An 18,447-nucleotide genomic window follows, 5' to 3' on the forward strand; every position below is an offset into this window, starting at 1 on the left:
TCTCTGTAACTTAGGTGCTGAAACCCAAGTAACATTCTAGTAAATGCCCTCTGTACTCTCTATTTTGTTGACATCTTTCCTATAATTCGGTGACCAGAACTATACACAATACTCCAAATTTGGCCTCACCAATGCCTTGTACAATCTTAACATTACATCCCAACTCCTATACTCAATGCTCTGATTTATAAAGGCCAGCATACCAAAAGCTTTCTTCACCATCCTATCCACATGAGATTCCACCTTCAGGGAACTATGCAGTATGTTAAATCTTCTGTTGTGAATCATGATTCTTGCAACATGTGTCACTTTCACATTGGAAAAGGGCCTAGCCTAGAAGTGATGAATTAGGAAGGGCGGTTAAAAGTTTGATTCAAGTGCTAATTGTGAGGTAAACTTTCAAAGAGGGATATCATAAGTTTAAGTAAGGACATCCAGACAGTGGGATTCAAGCAGGGGGGACTTAGCATTCAAAGCAGATCAAAGAATTGGGGCATGAGAAATAGATCTGTATCAAAGGGAAGGTATTTTCATTAAAAGGTGTATGGGGCTGCAGGAATTTTCATAGATGTATTAATTAGAGATTGTTGAATGAATTGAGAATATAAAGGGCATTAAATATGATGTGTCTACGAGTCTGTGGTGGCCAGTGCTGTGATGTTTGCTGTTGTGTGCTGGGGCAGCAAGCTGAGGGTAGCGGACACCAACAGAATCAACAAACTCATTCGTAAGGCCAGTGATGTTGTGGGGGTGGAACTGGACTCTCTGACAGTGGTGTCTGAAAAGAGGATGCTGTCCAAGTTGCATGCCATCTTGGACAATGACTCCCATCCACTCCACAATGTTCTGGTTAGGCACAGTACATTCAGCCAGATGTAACACTGAGCGTCATAGGAAGTCATTCCTGCCTGTGGCCATCAAACTTTACAACTCCTCCCTCAGTGTCAGACACCCTGAGCCAATAGGCTGGTCCTGGACTTATTTCCACTTGGCATGATTAACTTATTATTATTTAATTATTTATTGTTTTATATTTCTATATTTCTTCACTATTCTTGGTGCGGCTGTAATGAAACCCAATTTCCCCCGGGATCAATAAAGTATGTCTGTCTGTGTCAAGAAGCAGATAGTAATTTTAGGACAATGAGAGGGAGCCTAAGACAGGATACATTCAGTGAAAGTTTAGATAAGGTGTGTGAAGTAAAGCAAGGAGACTAACTGGGAAACTACTAACTGCCAGATCTAGTCAAAGTGAAGAACACCAGCATCAACCAGTTAATTCGTTTTTGGATATTGAAACCAGTTACTTATTTAGAATTGAAATCGGCATGATTTAGAATGTTTTTACAGGTTGCTTTAAATAATCTTATCTGTATACATAGGGCGTTTGTAATCAACACATGACTCTTACTAAATTAAGGACATTTCCTGTTTCTGACTTCAAATTACAGAGTTCTGGAAACAATTCAGTTCAATTCAATACTGGCTGCAGTACTTCAAATAATCTTGAGAACAGTGTACAATAGTGTTAGAATTGAATTGACTTTATTACTTACATCCTTCGTATACATGAGTAAAAAAATCTTTGTTATATCTTTGTCTAATTTATTGTAATTTATAAAAAAAATAGTATGTACAATAGGACAGTCAATATAACATGGAAATACAGTTGTGTCAGCATGAATTAATCAGTCTCATGGCCTGGTGGAAGAAGCTGTTCCGGAGCCTGGCTTTTATGCTGCAGTACTGTTTCCTGGATGGTAGCAGCTGAAACAGTTTGTGGTTGGGGTGATTTCGGTCCCCAATGATCCTTCAGGCCATGTTTACAGTTTTTGTAAATATCCTGAATGGTGGGAAGTTCACATCAACAGATGCACTGGGCTGTCTGCACCACTCTCTGTAGAGTTGCAATTGAAGGAAGTACAGTTCCCATACCAGGCAGTGATGCAGCCAGTCAGGATGCTCTTAATTGTGCCCCTGTAGAAAGTTGTTAGGATTTAGGGGCTCATACCAAACTTCTTCAGCCGTCTGAGGTAAAAGGTGCCATCGTTCCTTTTTCACCACAGCCAGTATGTACAGACCATGTGAGGTCCTCGGTGATGTTTATGCTGAGGAACTTAAAACTGTTCACCTTCCCAACAGATCCATTGATGTCATTAGGGGCTAGCCTGTCTCCATTCCTCTTGTAGTCCACAACCAGCTCCTTTGTTTTTGCAACATTGAGGGAGAGGTTGTTTTCTTGACACCACTGTGTTAGGGTGATGACCTCTACTCTGTAGGCTGCCTCATTATTATTTGAGATGGGGCCAATCAGTGTAATGTCATCAGCAAATATAATTAGCAGATTGGAGCTATGGATGGCGACACAGTTATGGGTATACAGAGAATAAAGGAGGGGGCTTAGCACACAGCCCTGAGGGGCTCCTGTTTTGAGGGTTAGAGGGGCAGAGGTGAGTGAGCTTGCTCTTACAACCTGCTGGCAATCTGACAGGAAGTCCAGGATCCAGCTGCACAAGGCAGGGTGAAGGCTGAGGTCTCTGAGCTTCTCGTTGAGCTTGGAAGTAATTATGGTGTTGAATGCTGAACTATAGTCCAAGAACAGAATTCTCACTTAAGCATCCTTTTTCAGATGTGTAAGGACAGTGTGTAGAGCTATGGCTGTTGCATCATCTGTGAACTGGTTGTGTCAGTTGGTGAATAGTAGGGGATTCATTGTGGGTGGTAGCATGTTGCAGATGTAGTCCTTGAACAACCTCTCCAAGCATTTGCTTATTATTGAGGTGAGTGTGACAGTCATTCAGACGTGTTACCTTGATCTTCTTGGGTACAAGACATGTTACCTTGGTCTACAATAAACATAACCCATGAAATTGAACAAGATTATGGTCATCACATCTTTTAACAACTTTAAATATTTTTATGGGAGATGTTTATAGATTCTTGATAAGCAAGGGGTGGAAGATAGCATTTTGAGAAGGAATACCCCACTGTTTTCAAAGTAAATAAGGGCAAAAGGGCAATTACGATGTTTTGAAGATGAAGTTGTTTACGGTGGACTTGGTAGGTTCAGTAGTTGAGCAGCAACAGATATATAACTAGTGAGTCCATATAGCTCAGCAGAATTTTATTGCAACTAGAAAGAAGGATTCCATGAGAATTAATTGTGGTTAACAAAAGAGGTCAGGCAAAATGCTGAATTGAAAGGTAGATACTGCAAATTAGCATGGGCTAGTTATTGATCAGAGAACTGGAACCTGCAGTAAGAGACAGTAAGGTTTAAAGGAAAATAGAAAAGTGATCTGCCTTTCTTTCCTGTCTTGTGCAGCAAAATTAGGAACCACACCAGAAGAACATAGAGGGTAGAACTGAAGAAAGAGTGTTAAAGCTATAACTCTTCAGGATACTGTCTGGTACAAAAACAAAGGAATCTTAAAATATTTGTCTTTTTTATATTCAAAGGCTTTTTTATTTTCGTAAGTTTATTTTTAATTTGAGTATATTAGATGATTTTGTGTTTGGTAAACCAATCAGATTGTAAGCTGAAAAAAAAATCTTTTTGTCCCCTCAGCACTCAAGAAGAAAAGTTTTGATTTGAGCTTCTCCATAAGAACAGAGGCTCTTCTAAATATCCATTCTTTTTATCAATACCATTACAACTGATGCTAAAGCCCAGCATTTTTGAAGCAAAAATGGGAAATGCTGCAACCACTAGTGAATCAGCTAGCATCTATGAGAGAAACTGAGTTTATGTTTCAAGTCATAGACCTTCATTAAAATTGAGAAGTTCAATACAAGAAAACAATACATTTGTATTTTCTCCTTCCTGGTTCTGATGAAGGATACTATTAACTGTTTTTTTTCTTGTTAAATTTCAGATTTCCAGTATCTACAATAGTAGATACAACTACTTCCATCATTTGTGTTTATTTCTTTATTGCACTGTTTGGAGAGTTGGGTTTAATTTTTATTTGCTAATTTGTCCTAGGTCCTGCAGTGGATTGGTGGGCCCTTGGAGTCTGCTTGTTTGAGTTTCTGACGGGCATTCCACCCTTCAATGATGAAACACCTCAACAAGTCTTTCAGAATATCTTGAACAGAGGTATTTTTTTCTGCATTTTGCTTTAGAAGTGACAACCCACATCAAGTTTATATTTTCAGTTGCTGCATTTTTCCAGATGATTTAAAATAATCATTTAATTGAAGGCCATCATTTATGGCTCAGTAGCTTGAAAATTCTGACTTGCTTCATTTTGACGGTGCCAAGAATAATGCAACAAGAGCCACAGCTTGGCATTTCATTTGCTGAAATCCAAGGCTGAATAGAAGACTGTATGATACAGGAGCAGAATTAGGCCATTTGGCATATTGAGACCACCTCATCATGGCTGATGCAGTTTTCCTCTTGGCCGCAGTCTCTTGCCTTCTCCCCATATCCATTCATGCTCTGACTAATCAAGTATCTTATCAACCACTGCCTTAAATATACATAAAGACTTGGTCTCCGCAGCTGCCTGTGACGAAGAATTGGTTATTTCTTCGGCAGTTTGAACGGGGCACGACTACACAAGCGTGTGGAGGTCGGCCAGTGAGAACAGCGGGAAGAGTTTACAAGGAAGACAGATTTACAGAGCGGGCGTCGGAGTAGTGGGAGACAGAGTAGGAAGGCTTTGGCTCAACAGGGCTTCAGCAATAAAGGGCCGAGGCCAGGTAGGTTATCTGTTTCAAAATAAAGACAAGAGTATGTGTGTGAGGCCAGTTTTCTGTGCTCTGTGTCAGATGTGGGAAGTCCTACAGACTCCCGGCCTCCCGAACGACTACATCTGCACGAGGTGCGTCGAGCTGCAGCTCCTTAGAGACTGTGTTAGGGAACTGGAGCTGCAGCTTGGTGACCTTCGTCTGGTCAGGGGGAGTGAGGAGGTGATAGAGAGGAGTTACAGAGAGGTAGTCATCCTGGAACCACAGGAGACAGGGAAGTGGGTAACAGTCAGGAGAGGGAAGGGCAAGAAGCAGGTGTTAGAGAGTTCCCCAGTGGCTGTCCCCCTTAACAAGAAGTATTCCTGCTTGAGTACTGTTGGGGCGGGGGGGTGAACAGCCTGCCTGGGGGAAGCAATAGTAGTCGTGCCTCTGGCACAGAGTCTGGCCCCATGGCTCAGAAGGGTAGGGAAAGGAAGAGGATAGCAACAGTGATAGGGGACTCTATAGTCAGGGGGTCAAACAGGTGGTTCTGTGAACACAGGAAAGAAACACGGATGGTAGTTTGCCTCCCAGGTGCCAAGGTCCGGGATGTTTCTGATCGTGTTCACGATATCTTGAAGTGGGAAGGAGAACAGCCAGATGTTGTGGTACCAAAGACATAGGTAGGAAAAGGGAGGAGGTCCTGAAAAAAGACTAGAGAGAGTTAGGAAAGAAGTTGAGAAGCAGGACCGCAAAGGTGGTAATCTTGGGATTACGGCCTGTGCCATGCAACAGTGAGTATAGGAATAGAATGAGGTGGAGGATAAATGCGTGGTTGAGGGATTGGAGCAGGGGGCAGGGATTCAGATTTCTGGATCACTGGGACCTCTTTTGGGGCAGGTATGACCTGTACAAAAAGGAGGGGTTGCACTTGACTCCGAGGGGGACCAATATCCTGACAGGAAGTTTGCTAAGGCTATTGGGGAGAGTTTAAACTAGAATTGCTGGGGGGTGGGAACCAAACTGAAATGACAGAGGAAAGGGAGGTTGGCTCACAAATAGAGTGTTTGGGGACAGTGCGGAAGGGAGGATAGGCAGGTGATAGAGAAGGGACACGCTCAGTCCACTGGTTTGAGATGTGTTTATTTTACTGTAAGGAGTGTCATGAATAAAGCGGATGAGCTTAGAGTGTGGATCAGCACTAGGAGCTATGATGATGTGGCCATTACAGAGACTTGGAGCAAGAATGTTGCGGGGGCAGGAATGGCTACTTCAAATGCCAGGCTTTAGATGTTTTAGAAAGGATAAGGAGGGAGGCAAAAGAGGTGGAGCATGACACTGTTGATCAGAGATAGTGTCATGGCTTCAGAAAAGGAGGAAATCATGGAGGGGTTGCTACAGAATCTCTGGGTGTAATTTAGGAATAGGAAGGGCTCAATAACTCTACTGGGTGTTTTTTATAGACCACCCAATAGTAACAGGGACATCAAGGAGCAGATAGGGAGACAGATTCTGGAAAGGAGTAATGATAACAGGGTTTTTGTGGTGGGAGATTTTAATTTCCCCAAATATTGATTGGCATCTCCCTAGAGTGAGGGGTTTAGATGGGGTAGAATTTGTTAGGTGTGTTCAGGAAGGTTTCTTGACACAGTATGTAGATAAGCCTACAAGAGGAGGGGCTGTACTTGATCTGGTATTGGGAAATGAACCTGGTCAGGTGTCAGGTCTCTCAGTGGGAGAGCATTTTGGAGATAGTGATCACAACTCTATCTCCTTTACTGTAGCATTGGAAAGGGATAGAAACAGACAAGATAGGGTCACATTTAATTGGAGCAAAGGGAAATATGAAGCTATCAGGCAGGAAATTGGAAGCTTAAGTTGGAAACAGATGGTCTCGGGGAAACGTACCAAAGAAATGTGGCAAATGTTCAGGGGATATTTGCGTGGGGTTCTGAGTAAGTACATTCCAATGAGACATGGAAAGGAGGTACGGTACAAGATCCGTGGTGCACAAAGGCTGTTGTAAATCTAGTCAAGAAGGAAAGAGCTTATGAAAGGTTCAAAAATCCAGGTAATGATATGAATCTAGAAGATTATAAGGCTTGCAGGAAGGAGCTTAAGAATGAAATTAGGAAAGCCAGAAGGGGCCATGAGAAGGCTTTGGTGGACAGGATTAAGGAAAACCCCAAGACATTGTACAAGTATGTGAGGAGCAGAAGGGTAAGACATGAGAGAATAGGACTGATCAAGTGTGACAATGGAAAAGTGTGTATGGAACTGGAGGAAATAGTGGAGGTACTTAATGAATACTTTGCTTCAGTATTCACTATGGAAAAGGATCTTGGCTAGGATAGGGATGACTTGCAGTGGACTGAAAAGCTTGAGAATGTAGATATTAAGAAAGAAGATGCGCTGGAGCTTTTGGAATGCATCAAGTGGGATAAGTCACTAGGACCGGACGGGATGTACCCCAGGCTACTGTGGGAAGTGAGGGAGGAGATTGCTGAGCCTCTGGCAATGATCTTTGCATCATCAATGAGGACGGATGAGGTTCCAGAGGATTTGGAGTGTTGTGAATGTTGTTGCCTTATTCAAGAAAGGGAGTGGAGATATCCCAGGAAATTATAGGCCAGTGAGTCTTACTTCAGTGGCTAGTAAGTTGATGGAGAAGATCCTGAGAGGTGGGACTTATGAATAGTTGGAGAGGCATAAAATGATTAGGAATAGTTAGCATGGCTTTGTCAAAGGCAGGTTGTGCCTAATGAGCCTGATTGAATTTTTTGAGGATGTGACTAAGCACATTGATGAAAGTTGAACCGTAGATGTAGAGTATATGGATTTTAGCAAGGCATTTGATAAGGTACCCCATGCAAGGCTTATTGAGAAAGTAAGGAGGCATGGGATCAAAGGGGGCATTGCTTTGTGGATCCAGAACTGGCTTGCTCACAGAAGGCAAAGAGTGGGTGTAGACAGGTCATATTCTTCATGGAGGCCGGTGACCAATCGTGTGCCCCAGGGATCTGTTCTGGGACCCCTTCTCTCATTAATTTTTTATAAATGACTTGGATGAGGAAGTGGAGGGATGGGTTAGTAAATTTGCTGATGACACAAAGGTTGGGTGTGTTGTGGATAGTGTGTGGAGGGCTGTCAGAGGTTACAACGGAACATTGATAAGATGCAAAACTGGGCTGAGAAGTGGAGTTCAACCCAGATGAGTGTGAGGTGGTTCATTTTGGTAGGTCAAATATGATGGCATAATATAGTATTAATAGTAAGACTCTTGGCAGTATGGAGGATCAAAGGGATCTTGGGGTCCAAGTCCATAAGACACTTAAGGCTGCTACGCAGGTTGACTCTGTGGTTAAGAAGGCATATGGTGTATTGGCCTTCATCAATCATGGAGTTGAGTTTAAGAGTAGAGGTAATGTTGCAGCTATATAGGACCCTGGTCAGACCCCATTTGGAGTACTGTGCTCAATTTTGGTCACCTCACTATAGGAAGGACATGGAAACCATAGAGAGGGTGCAGAGGAGATTTACAAGGATGTTGCCCAGATTGGGGAGCATGCCTTATGAGAATAGGTTGAGTGAACTCAGCCTTTTCTCCTTGGAGTGAAGGAGGATGAGAGGTGATCTGACAGAGGTGTACAAGATAATGAGAAGCATTGATCATGTGGATAGTCAGAGGCTTTTCCCCAGGGCTGAAATGGCTAGGATGAGAGGGCATAGTTTTAAGGTGCTTCGAAGTAGGTATAGAGGAGATGTCAGAGGCAAGTTTTTTTTTACGCAGAGAATGGTGAGTGCATGGAATGGGCTGCCGGCGGCAGTGGTGGAGGTGGAAATTGGGTCTTTTAAGAGACTCCTGGATGGAGCTTAGGAAATAGAGCTATGGGTAAAGCCTAAGTAGTTCTAAAGTAGGGACATGTTTGGCACAGCTTTGTGGGCCCAAGGGCCTTTATTGTGCTGTATGTTTTCTATGTTTCTAATTCCACAGATACACCACTCTTTGGCTAAAGAAATTCCCCATCTCCATTCAAAAAGATCGCCCCTCTATTCTGAGGCTGTGTTAGCTAGTCCTAGACTTTCCCACCACAGGAAACACCCCCTCCACATCCACTCCATCAAGGCTTTCACCATTCGATATGCTCGTCCACTTGAAATGTATGTTAACATTGCATTTGCCTTCCTCACCACAGACACAATCTGCAAATTAACCTTTTGGGAATCCTGCACATTGACTCCCAAGTCCTTGAATTTCCATTCAATTTCTTCGACCAAAGTGCATGACCATACACTTCCCAACACTGTATTCCATCTGACATTCTTTGCCCATTCTTCAAATCTGTCTAAGTCCTTCTGTAGCCCCGCTACTTCCTCAAAACTACCCGCCCTCCACCTATCTTTGTATTGTCTGCAAACTTTGCAATAGAGCTGTTAATTCCATCATACAAATCATTGACATATGACGTAAAAAGAATAGGTCTTAATACAGATCCATGTGGAACACCACTAAAAAGACTAAAGCCTAAAAAGACACCCTTTATTCCCACTCTTTGCCTCCTGCCAATCAGCCATTGTTTTATCCATACTAGAATCTTGCCCGTAATGCCATGGGCTCATATCTTGTTAAGCAGCCTCATGTGTGGCATCTTGTCAAAGGCTTCTGAAAATTCAAGTACACAACATCAACCAATTTTCCAATGTCTATCCTGCTTGTTATTTCTTCAAAGAATTCCAAAAGATTTGTCAAGCAAGATTTTCCCTTGTGGAAACCATGCAGGCCATTGCCTATTTTATCATGTGCTTCCAAGTACCCTGAGACCTTAACCTTAATCGACTCGAACATCAGCCCAATCACTGAGGTCAGACTAACTGGCCTATGGTTTCCTTTCTTCTGCCTCTCTTCCCATCTTGAAGAGTGGAGTAACATTTTCAATTTCGCAGTCTTCCAAAACCATTCCAGAATCTAGTTATTCTTGAAAGATCATTACTAATGCCTCCACGGTCTCTTCAGCCACCTCTTTAAGATGGTGTACACCATCTGATCAAGGTGACTTACCTACTTTCAGACCTTTCAGTTTCCCAAGAACCTTCTCTTTAATTATGGAAACTTCATACATTTAATGACCTCTGACATCTGCAACTCAGTGCCAGAGATTTGCCCATTACAACTTTCCTCTGTCATTCCTCACCCCCTCAACAGTATTTGAAAATGATATTCCTGTTGTTGAGGGAGATGGCCACAAGAGTTCTCTGCAATGGCTCCTTAACCTCAGTCTCCTTTCTGACTGTCACAGCCATTGCTTAAAAGCTATAATTTTGAAATGTAAACATAATAAGGCATTGAGTTTGTTCTTTATGTACTAAATTCCTTGCATTTAAATTTTATTACTTATTTAATATTCAGCTCCATTACTTTCAAGGACTCTACAACTTGTGTTCTCATTATTTTCTGTATTTGCACAATTCGTCTTTTGCACATTGGTTGCTTGTCAATCTTCATTTGTTTATTTTTCGCTGATTCTTAGGTACTTTTTTGTTCTACTGTGAATGACTGCACAAAAATGAGTCTCAGGGTAGTATTTGGTTACATGTACATACTTTGATAATAAATTTTCTTAGAACTTTTGGCAAAATATCCTTGTTTAATATTTAGATTGAAGGACAGCACTTCATCAGTACTAGAGCACAATTTTCAATTACGGGCTAAAACTAGAGTTGGTTTTGATCCGTTCCTTAAAAACTAGAATTCTGAAATGTAAACATAACGTTTTGTAAATGGCAAAAAAACAGGGTTAATGTTTAAGACCAGTGAATTTTCCTGAAAAACTGATGGTAGAGAACAGCTATTTATGGCAAAAGGAATTCTACTGCTATTTCATACTGAGCATTTTCAAGAGTGCATTTTGGTTCTATACAGGTGATGCAGATCTCTACCATTTCTATTCTACCTCACACTGTTCCATTCACCCATCTAGTTGACCTACACAAGTCCTTTTAATGATCAGTGTTATCATCTATGTATGGAGCCATAGAAGATGGGCAAGGTCTTAAATAAATACTTGCCATCTGAATATAACATGGAGCTGGCCATGGATGCTGGGGAATTTCAGAAAGAGAACAATGATGTCCTGACACATAACAACATTGCAAAAGAGGTGATGTCATTGTGCTACAATGCATAAAGGTGGATAGATCCTCGAGGCTTGACCAAGTGTAGGAAGCAAGGGGTTCTAGCAGTGACTTATTTTTTTTTGCATCTTTCTTAGTTACAGGTTAGGTACCAAATGTCTGGATGGTGGCTTATGTTGTGCTTTTATTTAAGAAGGGTTGAAGAAACAAGTCAGAATGCCTAACATTAGTGGTGGGAAAGTTACTGAAGAGGAATACTGAGAGACAAGAGCTATTGTTGTTTGGAAAAGCAAGGAAAGAAATTCTGAAGATACTAGAAATCCAAAGCAAGGGCTGAGACCCTTCTTCAGAACTGGAAGGGGGAAGACACCAGAATAAAAAAAGGAGTGCAGAAGGAGCATAGCTAGAAAGTGATATATGAAGCCGTGTGGGTGGGAAAGGTAAAGGGCTGGAGAGGAAGAAATCTGATAGGATAGGAGTGTGGACCGTGGGAGAAAGGAAAGAAAGGGCACCTGAAGAGATGATAGGCAAGTGAAAAGAGGTAAGAGCCCACAAAGGGGAATAGAAGAGAGAAGGGGGAGGGGAAAAACAAATTTCACAAAGGAGAAATTGATGTTCATACCATCAGGTTGAAAGCTAACCAGACATAATGGGGTTTGTTCCTCTACTCTGCGAGTGGCCTCATCATGGCAAAAGAGGCAGCCATGGACCGACATGTTAGAATAGGAGTGGGAATAGGAATTAAAATGGTTGCCCACCGGGAAATTCCCCTTTTGGTGGATGGAGCGGAGTTGCTCGACAAAGCAGACCCCCAAATTACATAATGACGGCTCTCACCATTGTAGAGAAGGCTGCATTGTTAGCAATGGATACAATAAATAGCCCCAACAGATTCACACATGAAGCGTTACCTCAGCTGGAAGGACTATTTTTGGGTCCTGAATAGAGGTGAGGGAGGAGATGAATGGGAGGGTGTAGCACTTTGGCCTCTTGCAGGGAGAGACTCAGTGGGAGGGGGTAGGGGGTGGGATGTGGAGGTAAAGATGCATTTAGTGGCAGAATCTCTTTGGAGATGATGGAAGTTGCTGAGGATGATGTGTTGGATGTGGATGCTCATGGTGCGGCAGGTTAAAACCAGAGGAACACTATCCCTGTTAAGACAGCGGGAAGATGAGATTTCCAGGAAATGGAAGAGAAGGGGGTGAGCACAGCATCAATGGAGGAAAGGAACTCCTACTCTTTGAAGGAGGAGGATGATCTCTGATGTTCTGGAAAGGAAAGCATTATCCAGTGAACAGATGTGGCAGACACAAAGGAATTGAGAAACAGGAATAGCATTTTTATAGGAGACGGTGGCAGAGGAATAGTCAAAGTAACCATGGGAATTGGTAGTTTATAAAATATGTCAGCAGACAGTTTGTCTCCATAGATAGAGACAAATTAAAGGTAGCTGGCATGGCTTTGTGTGTGGGAAATTGTGTCTCTTAATTTGGTCCAGTTTTTGTGTTGTTTTTTTTTTGAAGAGATGGCTAAGGACTGATGTGGGCTTGAATGGTTGAAATTTTCTACATGGACATTTGTAGGGCTTTTGACACGGTCTCTATTGTAGGCTGGAAGTTGGATATACACTTGGCTTGGTTGGTGGTAAAAACTACTTCAGACTGGAGCCTTGTGTCCAGTAGTTTGTTGCTAGGGACTTGTGCTAGGCCAACTGTTGTTTCTCATGTATATTAACAATTCGAATGAGAAAGAAATGGAATGATTGGCAAAATGGTGGGTGTGGCAGACCGTGAAGAAGATTGTCCAAGGCTAAAAAATCTAAATCAACTGGGAAAGAGGACCAAGTAGTGGCAGATGGAATTTAAGTCTGACAAGTATAAAATCATGTATTCAGGACAGGACATGCACAGTGTATGACAGGTCTGCAGGTTGTTGGAGAGACTTGGAATGTCAGTACATTGCTACCTAAAAATGGCGGCATTGGCAGACAAGGTGGTGAAGACGACAATTGCCACACTTTCTTTCATTAGATGGGACACTGAGTACAAGAGTTGGGATATCATGTAACAACTGTACCAGATGTTGGTGAAACAAAACCAAGGAACTTAGTGTGCTATTAGATGTGATAGATTGTCACAATCCATTTACCAGTATAGGAGAATGGTAAACTGGAGGACAGAGTTAAGGTAAGACAGGACAGATTTAAAGGGCGCCTGAAATGCAAGTTTTTCTTGCAGGATTTGGTAAGCTTATGAAAGGAGCTGCTAGAGAAAGTGGTAGAGGTGGGTTCAGTGACAACATTTAAAAGACATTTGGATAGGTACGTAGATAGGAAAGATTAGAGGAATATGGGACTAGCTTAAGAAGGCAGCTTTAGTGGCATGAATGAATTGGGCTGAAAGGCCTGTTCCTGTGTATTATTTTTCCATGACATTTGGCTTTAAGTCAAACCACCACTCAATTAAAAAATTCTCATCCTTGTTTTCAGGTGGATCATTCATTTTGCCCCTTCCTTTCCCATCTAAATTACCCCAGACCTACAATTCTCCAGTATCTCTCTGCTCCTCCAATTTAGCCTCTTGCACAATTCTGATTTTCTGTGTTTCCCCTCACTACACAGCGCACCAGTCCATCCTTTCCTTTTGTACATTACTTAAAACCTACCTCTTCTGCCTTGGGTGTCTGTTTATACTGTTGTTTGTTAATGCCCAAGTGAACTGCATCTATAAGTGTTAAAGGGCACTACATGAAGCAAATATTGCTAGTTGTCATCTTTTATTTCTAGATATACCTTGGCCAGAAGGTGAAGAACAGTTGTCTAAAGATTCCCAAAATGCAATTGAGATTCTACTGACCATTGAGTGTTTCAAAAGAGCTGGATTAAAAGGTTTGAATTTGAGGGAACTGGGATAGTTGAGGTGTCTTTGGTTCTAATGTCATCATGTTATATTTTAAGAAATCCTATCTGAAATGAGATGCTGGTTAATTTAAAAACCTGAATAAGTTTTGTATCAAAGTTACATTAAAGGTAATAGCACTTATTGGCGTGAACACAAATAAGAGCATGTGTCCCTGTCCCCTCTATCATTTTCCACCATTCAGTTAGGTTGTGGATGATCTTTGACCTCAGCTCAATCTGTTTATTTCTGCCATGAATGGCATATTATCTTGTCCATGGAGATGGAGAATTTCAAAGATTTCATAGCACTCCCTGTAATTTTAAAGTCACCAATGGCCTGAATTTGTGATTATGCCCCACTTCTAAACTTCTATTTTGGTTCTGATTGGACATAAATTTCACCCACTCTAATTGCATCATCTCTCTATTTTGCCAATATTAATCCTCCTATCTGGTTAATGAGGAAATTTTTGTTTATTTTATTTAGATTGTGTAGAATAGGCCCTTTGAGTTGTGCTGCCTAGTAACCCCTAATTTTTATCCCTTGCCTAGCCTAATTGTGGGACAGTTTATAATGACTTACTAACTGGTACGTCATTGGACTGTGGGAGGAAACCAGAGCACCCACAGAAAGCCCACACAATCCACAGGGAGGACTTAAACTCCTCAGAGGACCCTGAGATTGAATTCTGAACTCCACCCTAAACTGTAATAGCATTGTGCTAACCACTACGCTACTGTGGTGCCCGTAAATATCCTTACTTGGGTTCTTTCATTGTTTCCCTCAGGGTATATTGTCTGTTTACACTTGCAGGGCAAATTTGAGGAAGGAGGGCAATTTCATTGTGGGACAGATACTGTTAGATTACCTGTTATAAATTGGGAAATTAGCTGAAATAGATAACTTGAAAGCTTCCGTTGGTGCACTTATTGAATATCTGTGGTGCTGAATTTTTTTTAAACAGTTGTGCAGATTTTGCCGTCAAAGATACAGTGTAAGCAACTACTTAACATTATTTATACTCTAAATAATGCATCGGCTTTTTCTGAACATGAAAGCCAAATCTCCCAAGAAATCCCAAAGCCATCAGTAGAATACTGTTGTACAAAAAGTTCTTTTTAGAAACCGAGAAAGCCTTGAACTTTCCAAACTTACATTCACCAAATTAGGTAAAATGAGTAATGTTTTTGCAATTTGATCTGTACTACTTAAAGATTTCTAGCCAATGAACAGTTGATTGGTTAGAAGAACATTTTTAAAAATATGAAGGCTTTTGACCTCTTGATTTTGATGAAGGCTTTTGACCTCTTTTACTTTTGACCTCTTTGCTGTTTTAAAACCGATTGTCTTTAGAACATAGAATATTACATCTTGAACAAAGAAATAACATTCGCCACCCTTTGATTCAATTAATATACAAAAATTTGTTGACTTCAGAATCTTGGGTAGAGAAATCCAACATAATCCACTTAGAAAACAGCAACAGATTTTATCCTTATCTATTCTTACAACCTCAAAAATAAACCCTAACAGATTTGTCAGACTTAATTTCTGAGTACATATCCATGGTGACTCTGCTCTATTACTATTTTCAAAGTGGCTTTATACCACTTCTAGTGAATAGCTCCCACATCAGATGTTCCTAATAGGAAGGAATGTGACAATACCTCTCCCTATCATTTCCTCCTAAAACCATTTTTCTTACTTAATAATTTAATGGTATGTGGGCACCTCATGTATCATCTGATGCAGGGTCTTGGCCCAGAACGTTGACTCTATTCCTTTCAAGAAGCTGCCGGACCTGCTGAGTTCCTCCAGCATTTTGTAGGTGTTACTAAAAATGTATTATCTGCGTAATTGGTAGTGAGCTATGTCCTGTTGCTAACATTGTTAGATAAGGATTTGGACAAAGTGACAACTTTCCTTTTTAATTTTCTTTCAGAACTTAAGAAGCATCTTCTTTTCCACAATGTGGACTGGGACAATTTGCAGAATTGCTCAATGCCCTTTGTACCACAGCCTGATGATGAAACAGATACTACATATTTTGAAGCCAGGAATAATGCTCAACACCTTACAGTTTCAGGGTTCAGTTTGTAAAAATTGGCTGAACTTAGATAACATGTTGGATTGAGACAGAAATGCACTTGTTTTAATGTACAGTACTAAACTCAATACTTAAGTAATTGTATTGATTCCATAATAGGAAAGTTTCTTGTTGCATTTGTCATTTAAATTTTCAAAATTCTCATTCAAAATTATCCAGATTTTTTTCATTTTGTTTAAAAATTTGTTTAGTACTAGTTTATATTTTCATTGAATTTTTCAGTTTATTCCTTAACATTTATTCAAAGCAATTTTCATAGAATTTTGTAACTTTGATTATTGCAAACCAGGTCAAACTGCAAGACATACAATTCCTCCCTAAAATTTTTCCCCAGTAGAAGTCTTCCTAACCAAACCAGCCACCTCCCCCCAATCTTGCTAAATGCACTTTATTCCTATAGGTCTGACAACTAAAATGTTGCTAATTTTAAATACAACAATGTAGTTGATTTTCATTTTGTTTGTATGGGTATGTCCTAAATGTATGTATGTTTTTACTTGCCTGTGCCTCTGGTGAAATTGAAATTATTGTCAAGAGGCAGTTATTTACAGGACAGTCACCTATCAGTAATCCCTCTGAATAAATGATAAAGGTTGGAGTAAACTGCTCCATTACTTGGTCTGGGGCTTCTTAAATCAGAATTAAAGCTGCTAATTTCTTCATTCTAAATGGATTTTTTTTGTCTTGTTAGCTGCTTTAAAGAAACCTTTTTTCAAAGTTTCTGTATGGTGCCTTTTAGCCTATAGAGATCATAAAATGTAAGCTTGAATGCTTCATGACCAATTAACTCAATTAAGAACTTGCAGGTTAGCAACTGCTTTCCCCCAATTACTGAAAAACCTGCATAATCAAATATGTCATGTTTTAACAGCACACAGCATTCTACTTCAATGCACTTTGTTTAATAGTAGATTCTGTAATCTATGTGGTGATTTTAAATAAACAAAACTTGTGGGTGTTACTAGCATTTCTATAATAGAGGAGCAAACTTAAAATGCAGGTGTTTGAACATTTACCTTTCCATACATAGTTCTTCCACTGGAGTACTTTGTTCTTGCTGTATGCTATGCAATGAACTGGATATATATTTTGGATTTTTTAAAAGAATGTTCAAATGACAGGAGTGGAAAAAGAAAATGAGAAATTCTTCCAAGGGCATTTATAAACATGTTAAAGATCCTCAACAGTGGTTTACTAATGCTTTAAACATACATTAGATTTAATAAATGCCACATTTGTTATAACCAAGTGTAATTACATTAGCCAGCACTAATTTGCCTAATCTCCCTCTGGTGCTTCCACCACCCTTTTCTCCTGAGGCCTCCCTGATCCTTTCCCTTCTCCAGCTCTGTATCACTTTCGCCAATCACCTTTCCAGCTCTTAGCTTCATCCCACCCCCTCTATCACCACCTCATTCTCCTGAATGAACTGTACACTAAGAAAGAAAGAGAAACTTGACAAGGACAAGTGCCTAACCTCCACCACTCCTTGCAGAAGTCTCGAGTTAGCCTCTGTTCTGCTCAAGCCTAACTTTTAATTGGCAAAAGTGCCTAATAACCCAAATATATCAAGAATAACAGAAAGTCCTGATAAGCCTGCTGGCTTTTTAAAACTGGCACTTAAAGCTACAAGTAACCGTCTCCATCTGTCCTTGGTAAAGGATAGATGATTATAAAATGGAAGCTGTGTAGGTTTAACTGACTAATATCTGGAGTGAGCTTATTGTCTAGATGGAAGTTTGGACAAGTTAGACTAGTAGCCAATTAAAAATCAAAACTGGGTAGAGGTGGAGAGAATATTTATTGAAGTGTGGTAATTTAGAACAATTTTCACTTCACATTTCTTTAATGGGTCAACCTTCAATTTTAATTCTTCACACCAACAGAACTCTCCCTCAAAATAGTGATAGCAGATTCTTTAAATACTAAAGCAGAGGTAGAGAATTTTGGTTAACAGAATGAAGGGTTTCTAGGGGTAGACTGGAATGTGGAATTGAGATTGCAATCAGATCAGCCTTATTTCTCCATTTCCCAAAACAGTTTTAACCAGATATCGTCCTCTCTGAACTAATCTACACAAGGGGTCTCATTTTCTCATCTGTTAATTATTCATTGGGAACAATTTGAAGTCACTACATCAATCTTACTTCTTCCACACTTCTATTGATACTCTCAAAGCTGGATCATCAGATTGCTTTGGTAAGACTTTACAGCCCAACATCATACTCTTAAAATCTATACTTCTCCCAAGATTCTATCCCAGATTCAGCCAAATGTAAACAATCCACTTTCAGTCCTACAATGGCAATGTTTTTGTCTGCTTCCTTTATTTTTAAAAACCATGACCAAATCATAGTGTGGACTGCCACCAATCTACCACTGTAAGACACATATGGTTATATTTTTGAATTCAAGTTTACTTATAGTTCACCTAATTCCAGTTACCTTTACAGAAGCCAAATTATTCTGGTTCCTGGTCCCTGCAACTAAATTAAGATTGTTATCATGTTGAAATTCTTTTAAATCACTCCCTACCTCAAATTTTTGCATGGTAATTAAGTTAAATTATTTCATCACACTGATTGTGTTAGAACAGCTAAGTGTTTCCATAACTGGTATAATAGACCAATAATA

The 18,447-nt window shown here is 40.4% G+C and overlaps 1 protein-coding gene across 3 annotated transcripts in view; it reads left to right on the forward strand.

Annotated features, from left to right (window-relative positions):
• Positions 1-18,394, forward strand: part of mastl (microtubule associated serine/threonine kinase-like) — a 51,350-nt gene extending 32,956 nt beyond the window's left edge. For all 3 annotated transcript variants that reach the window (XM_059972043.1, XM_059972041.1, XM_059972042.1), the window contains exons 10-12: positions 3,986-4,099; positions 13,592-13,693; positions 15,649-18,394. In XM_059972043.1, the coding sequence (XP_059828026.1) occupies positions 3,986-4,099; positions 13,592-13,693; positions 15,649-15,806 (374 nt within the window). In that variant the 3' untranslated portion in view covers positions 15,807-18,394. The remainder of the gene's footprint in view (positions 1-3,985; positions 4,100-13,591; positions 13,694-15,648) is intronic.
• Positions 18,395-18,447: the final 53 nt, after the last annotated feature.

Source organism: Hypanus sabinus, chromosome 6, assembly GCF_030144855.1.
Source record: "Hypanus sabinus isolate sHypSab1 chromosome 6, sHypSab1.hap1, whole genome shotgun sequence".
NCBI lineage: Eukaryota > Metazoa > Chordata > Chondrichthyes > Myliobatiformes > Dasyatidae > Hypanus > Hypanus sabinus.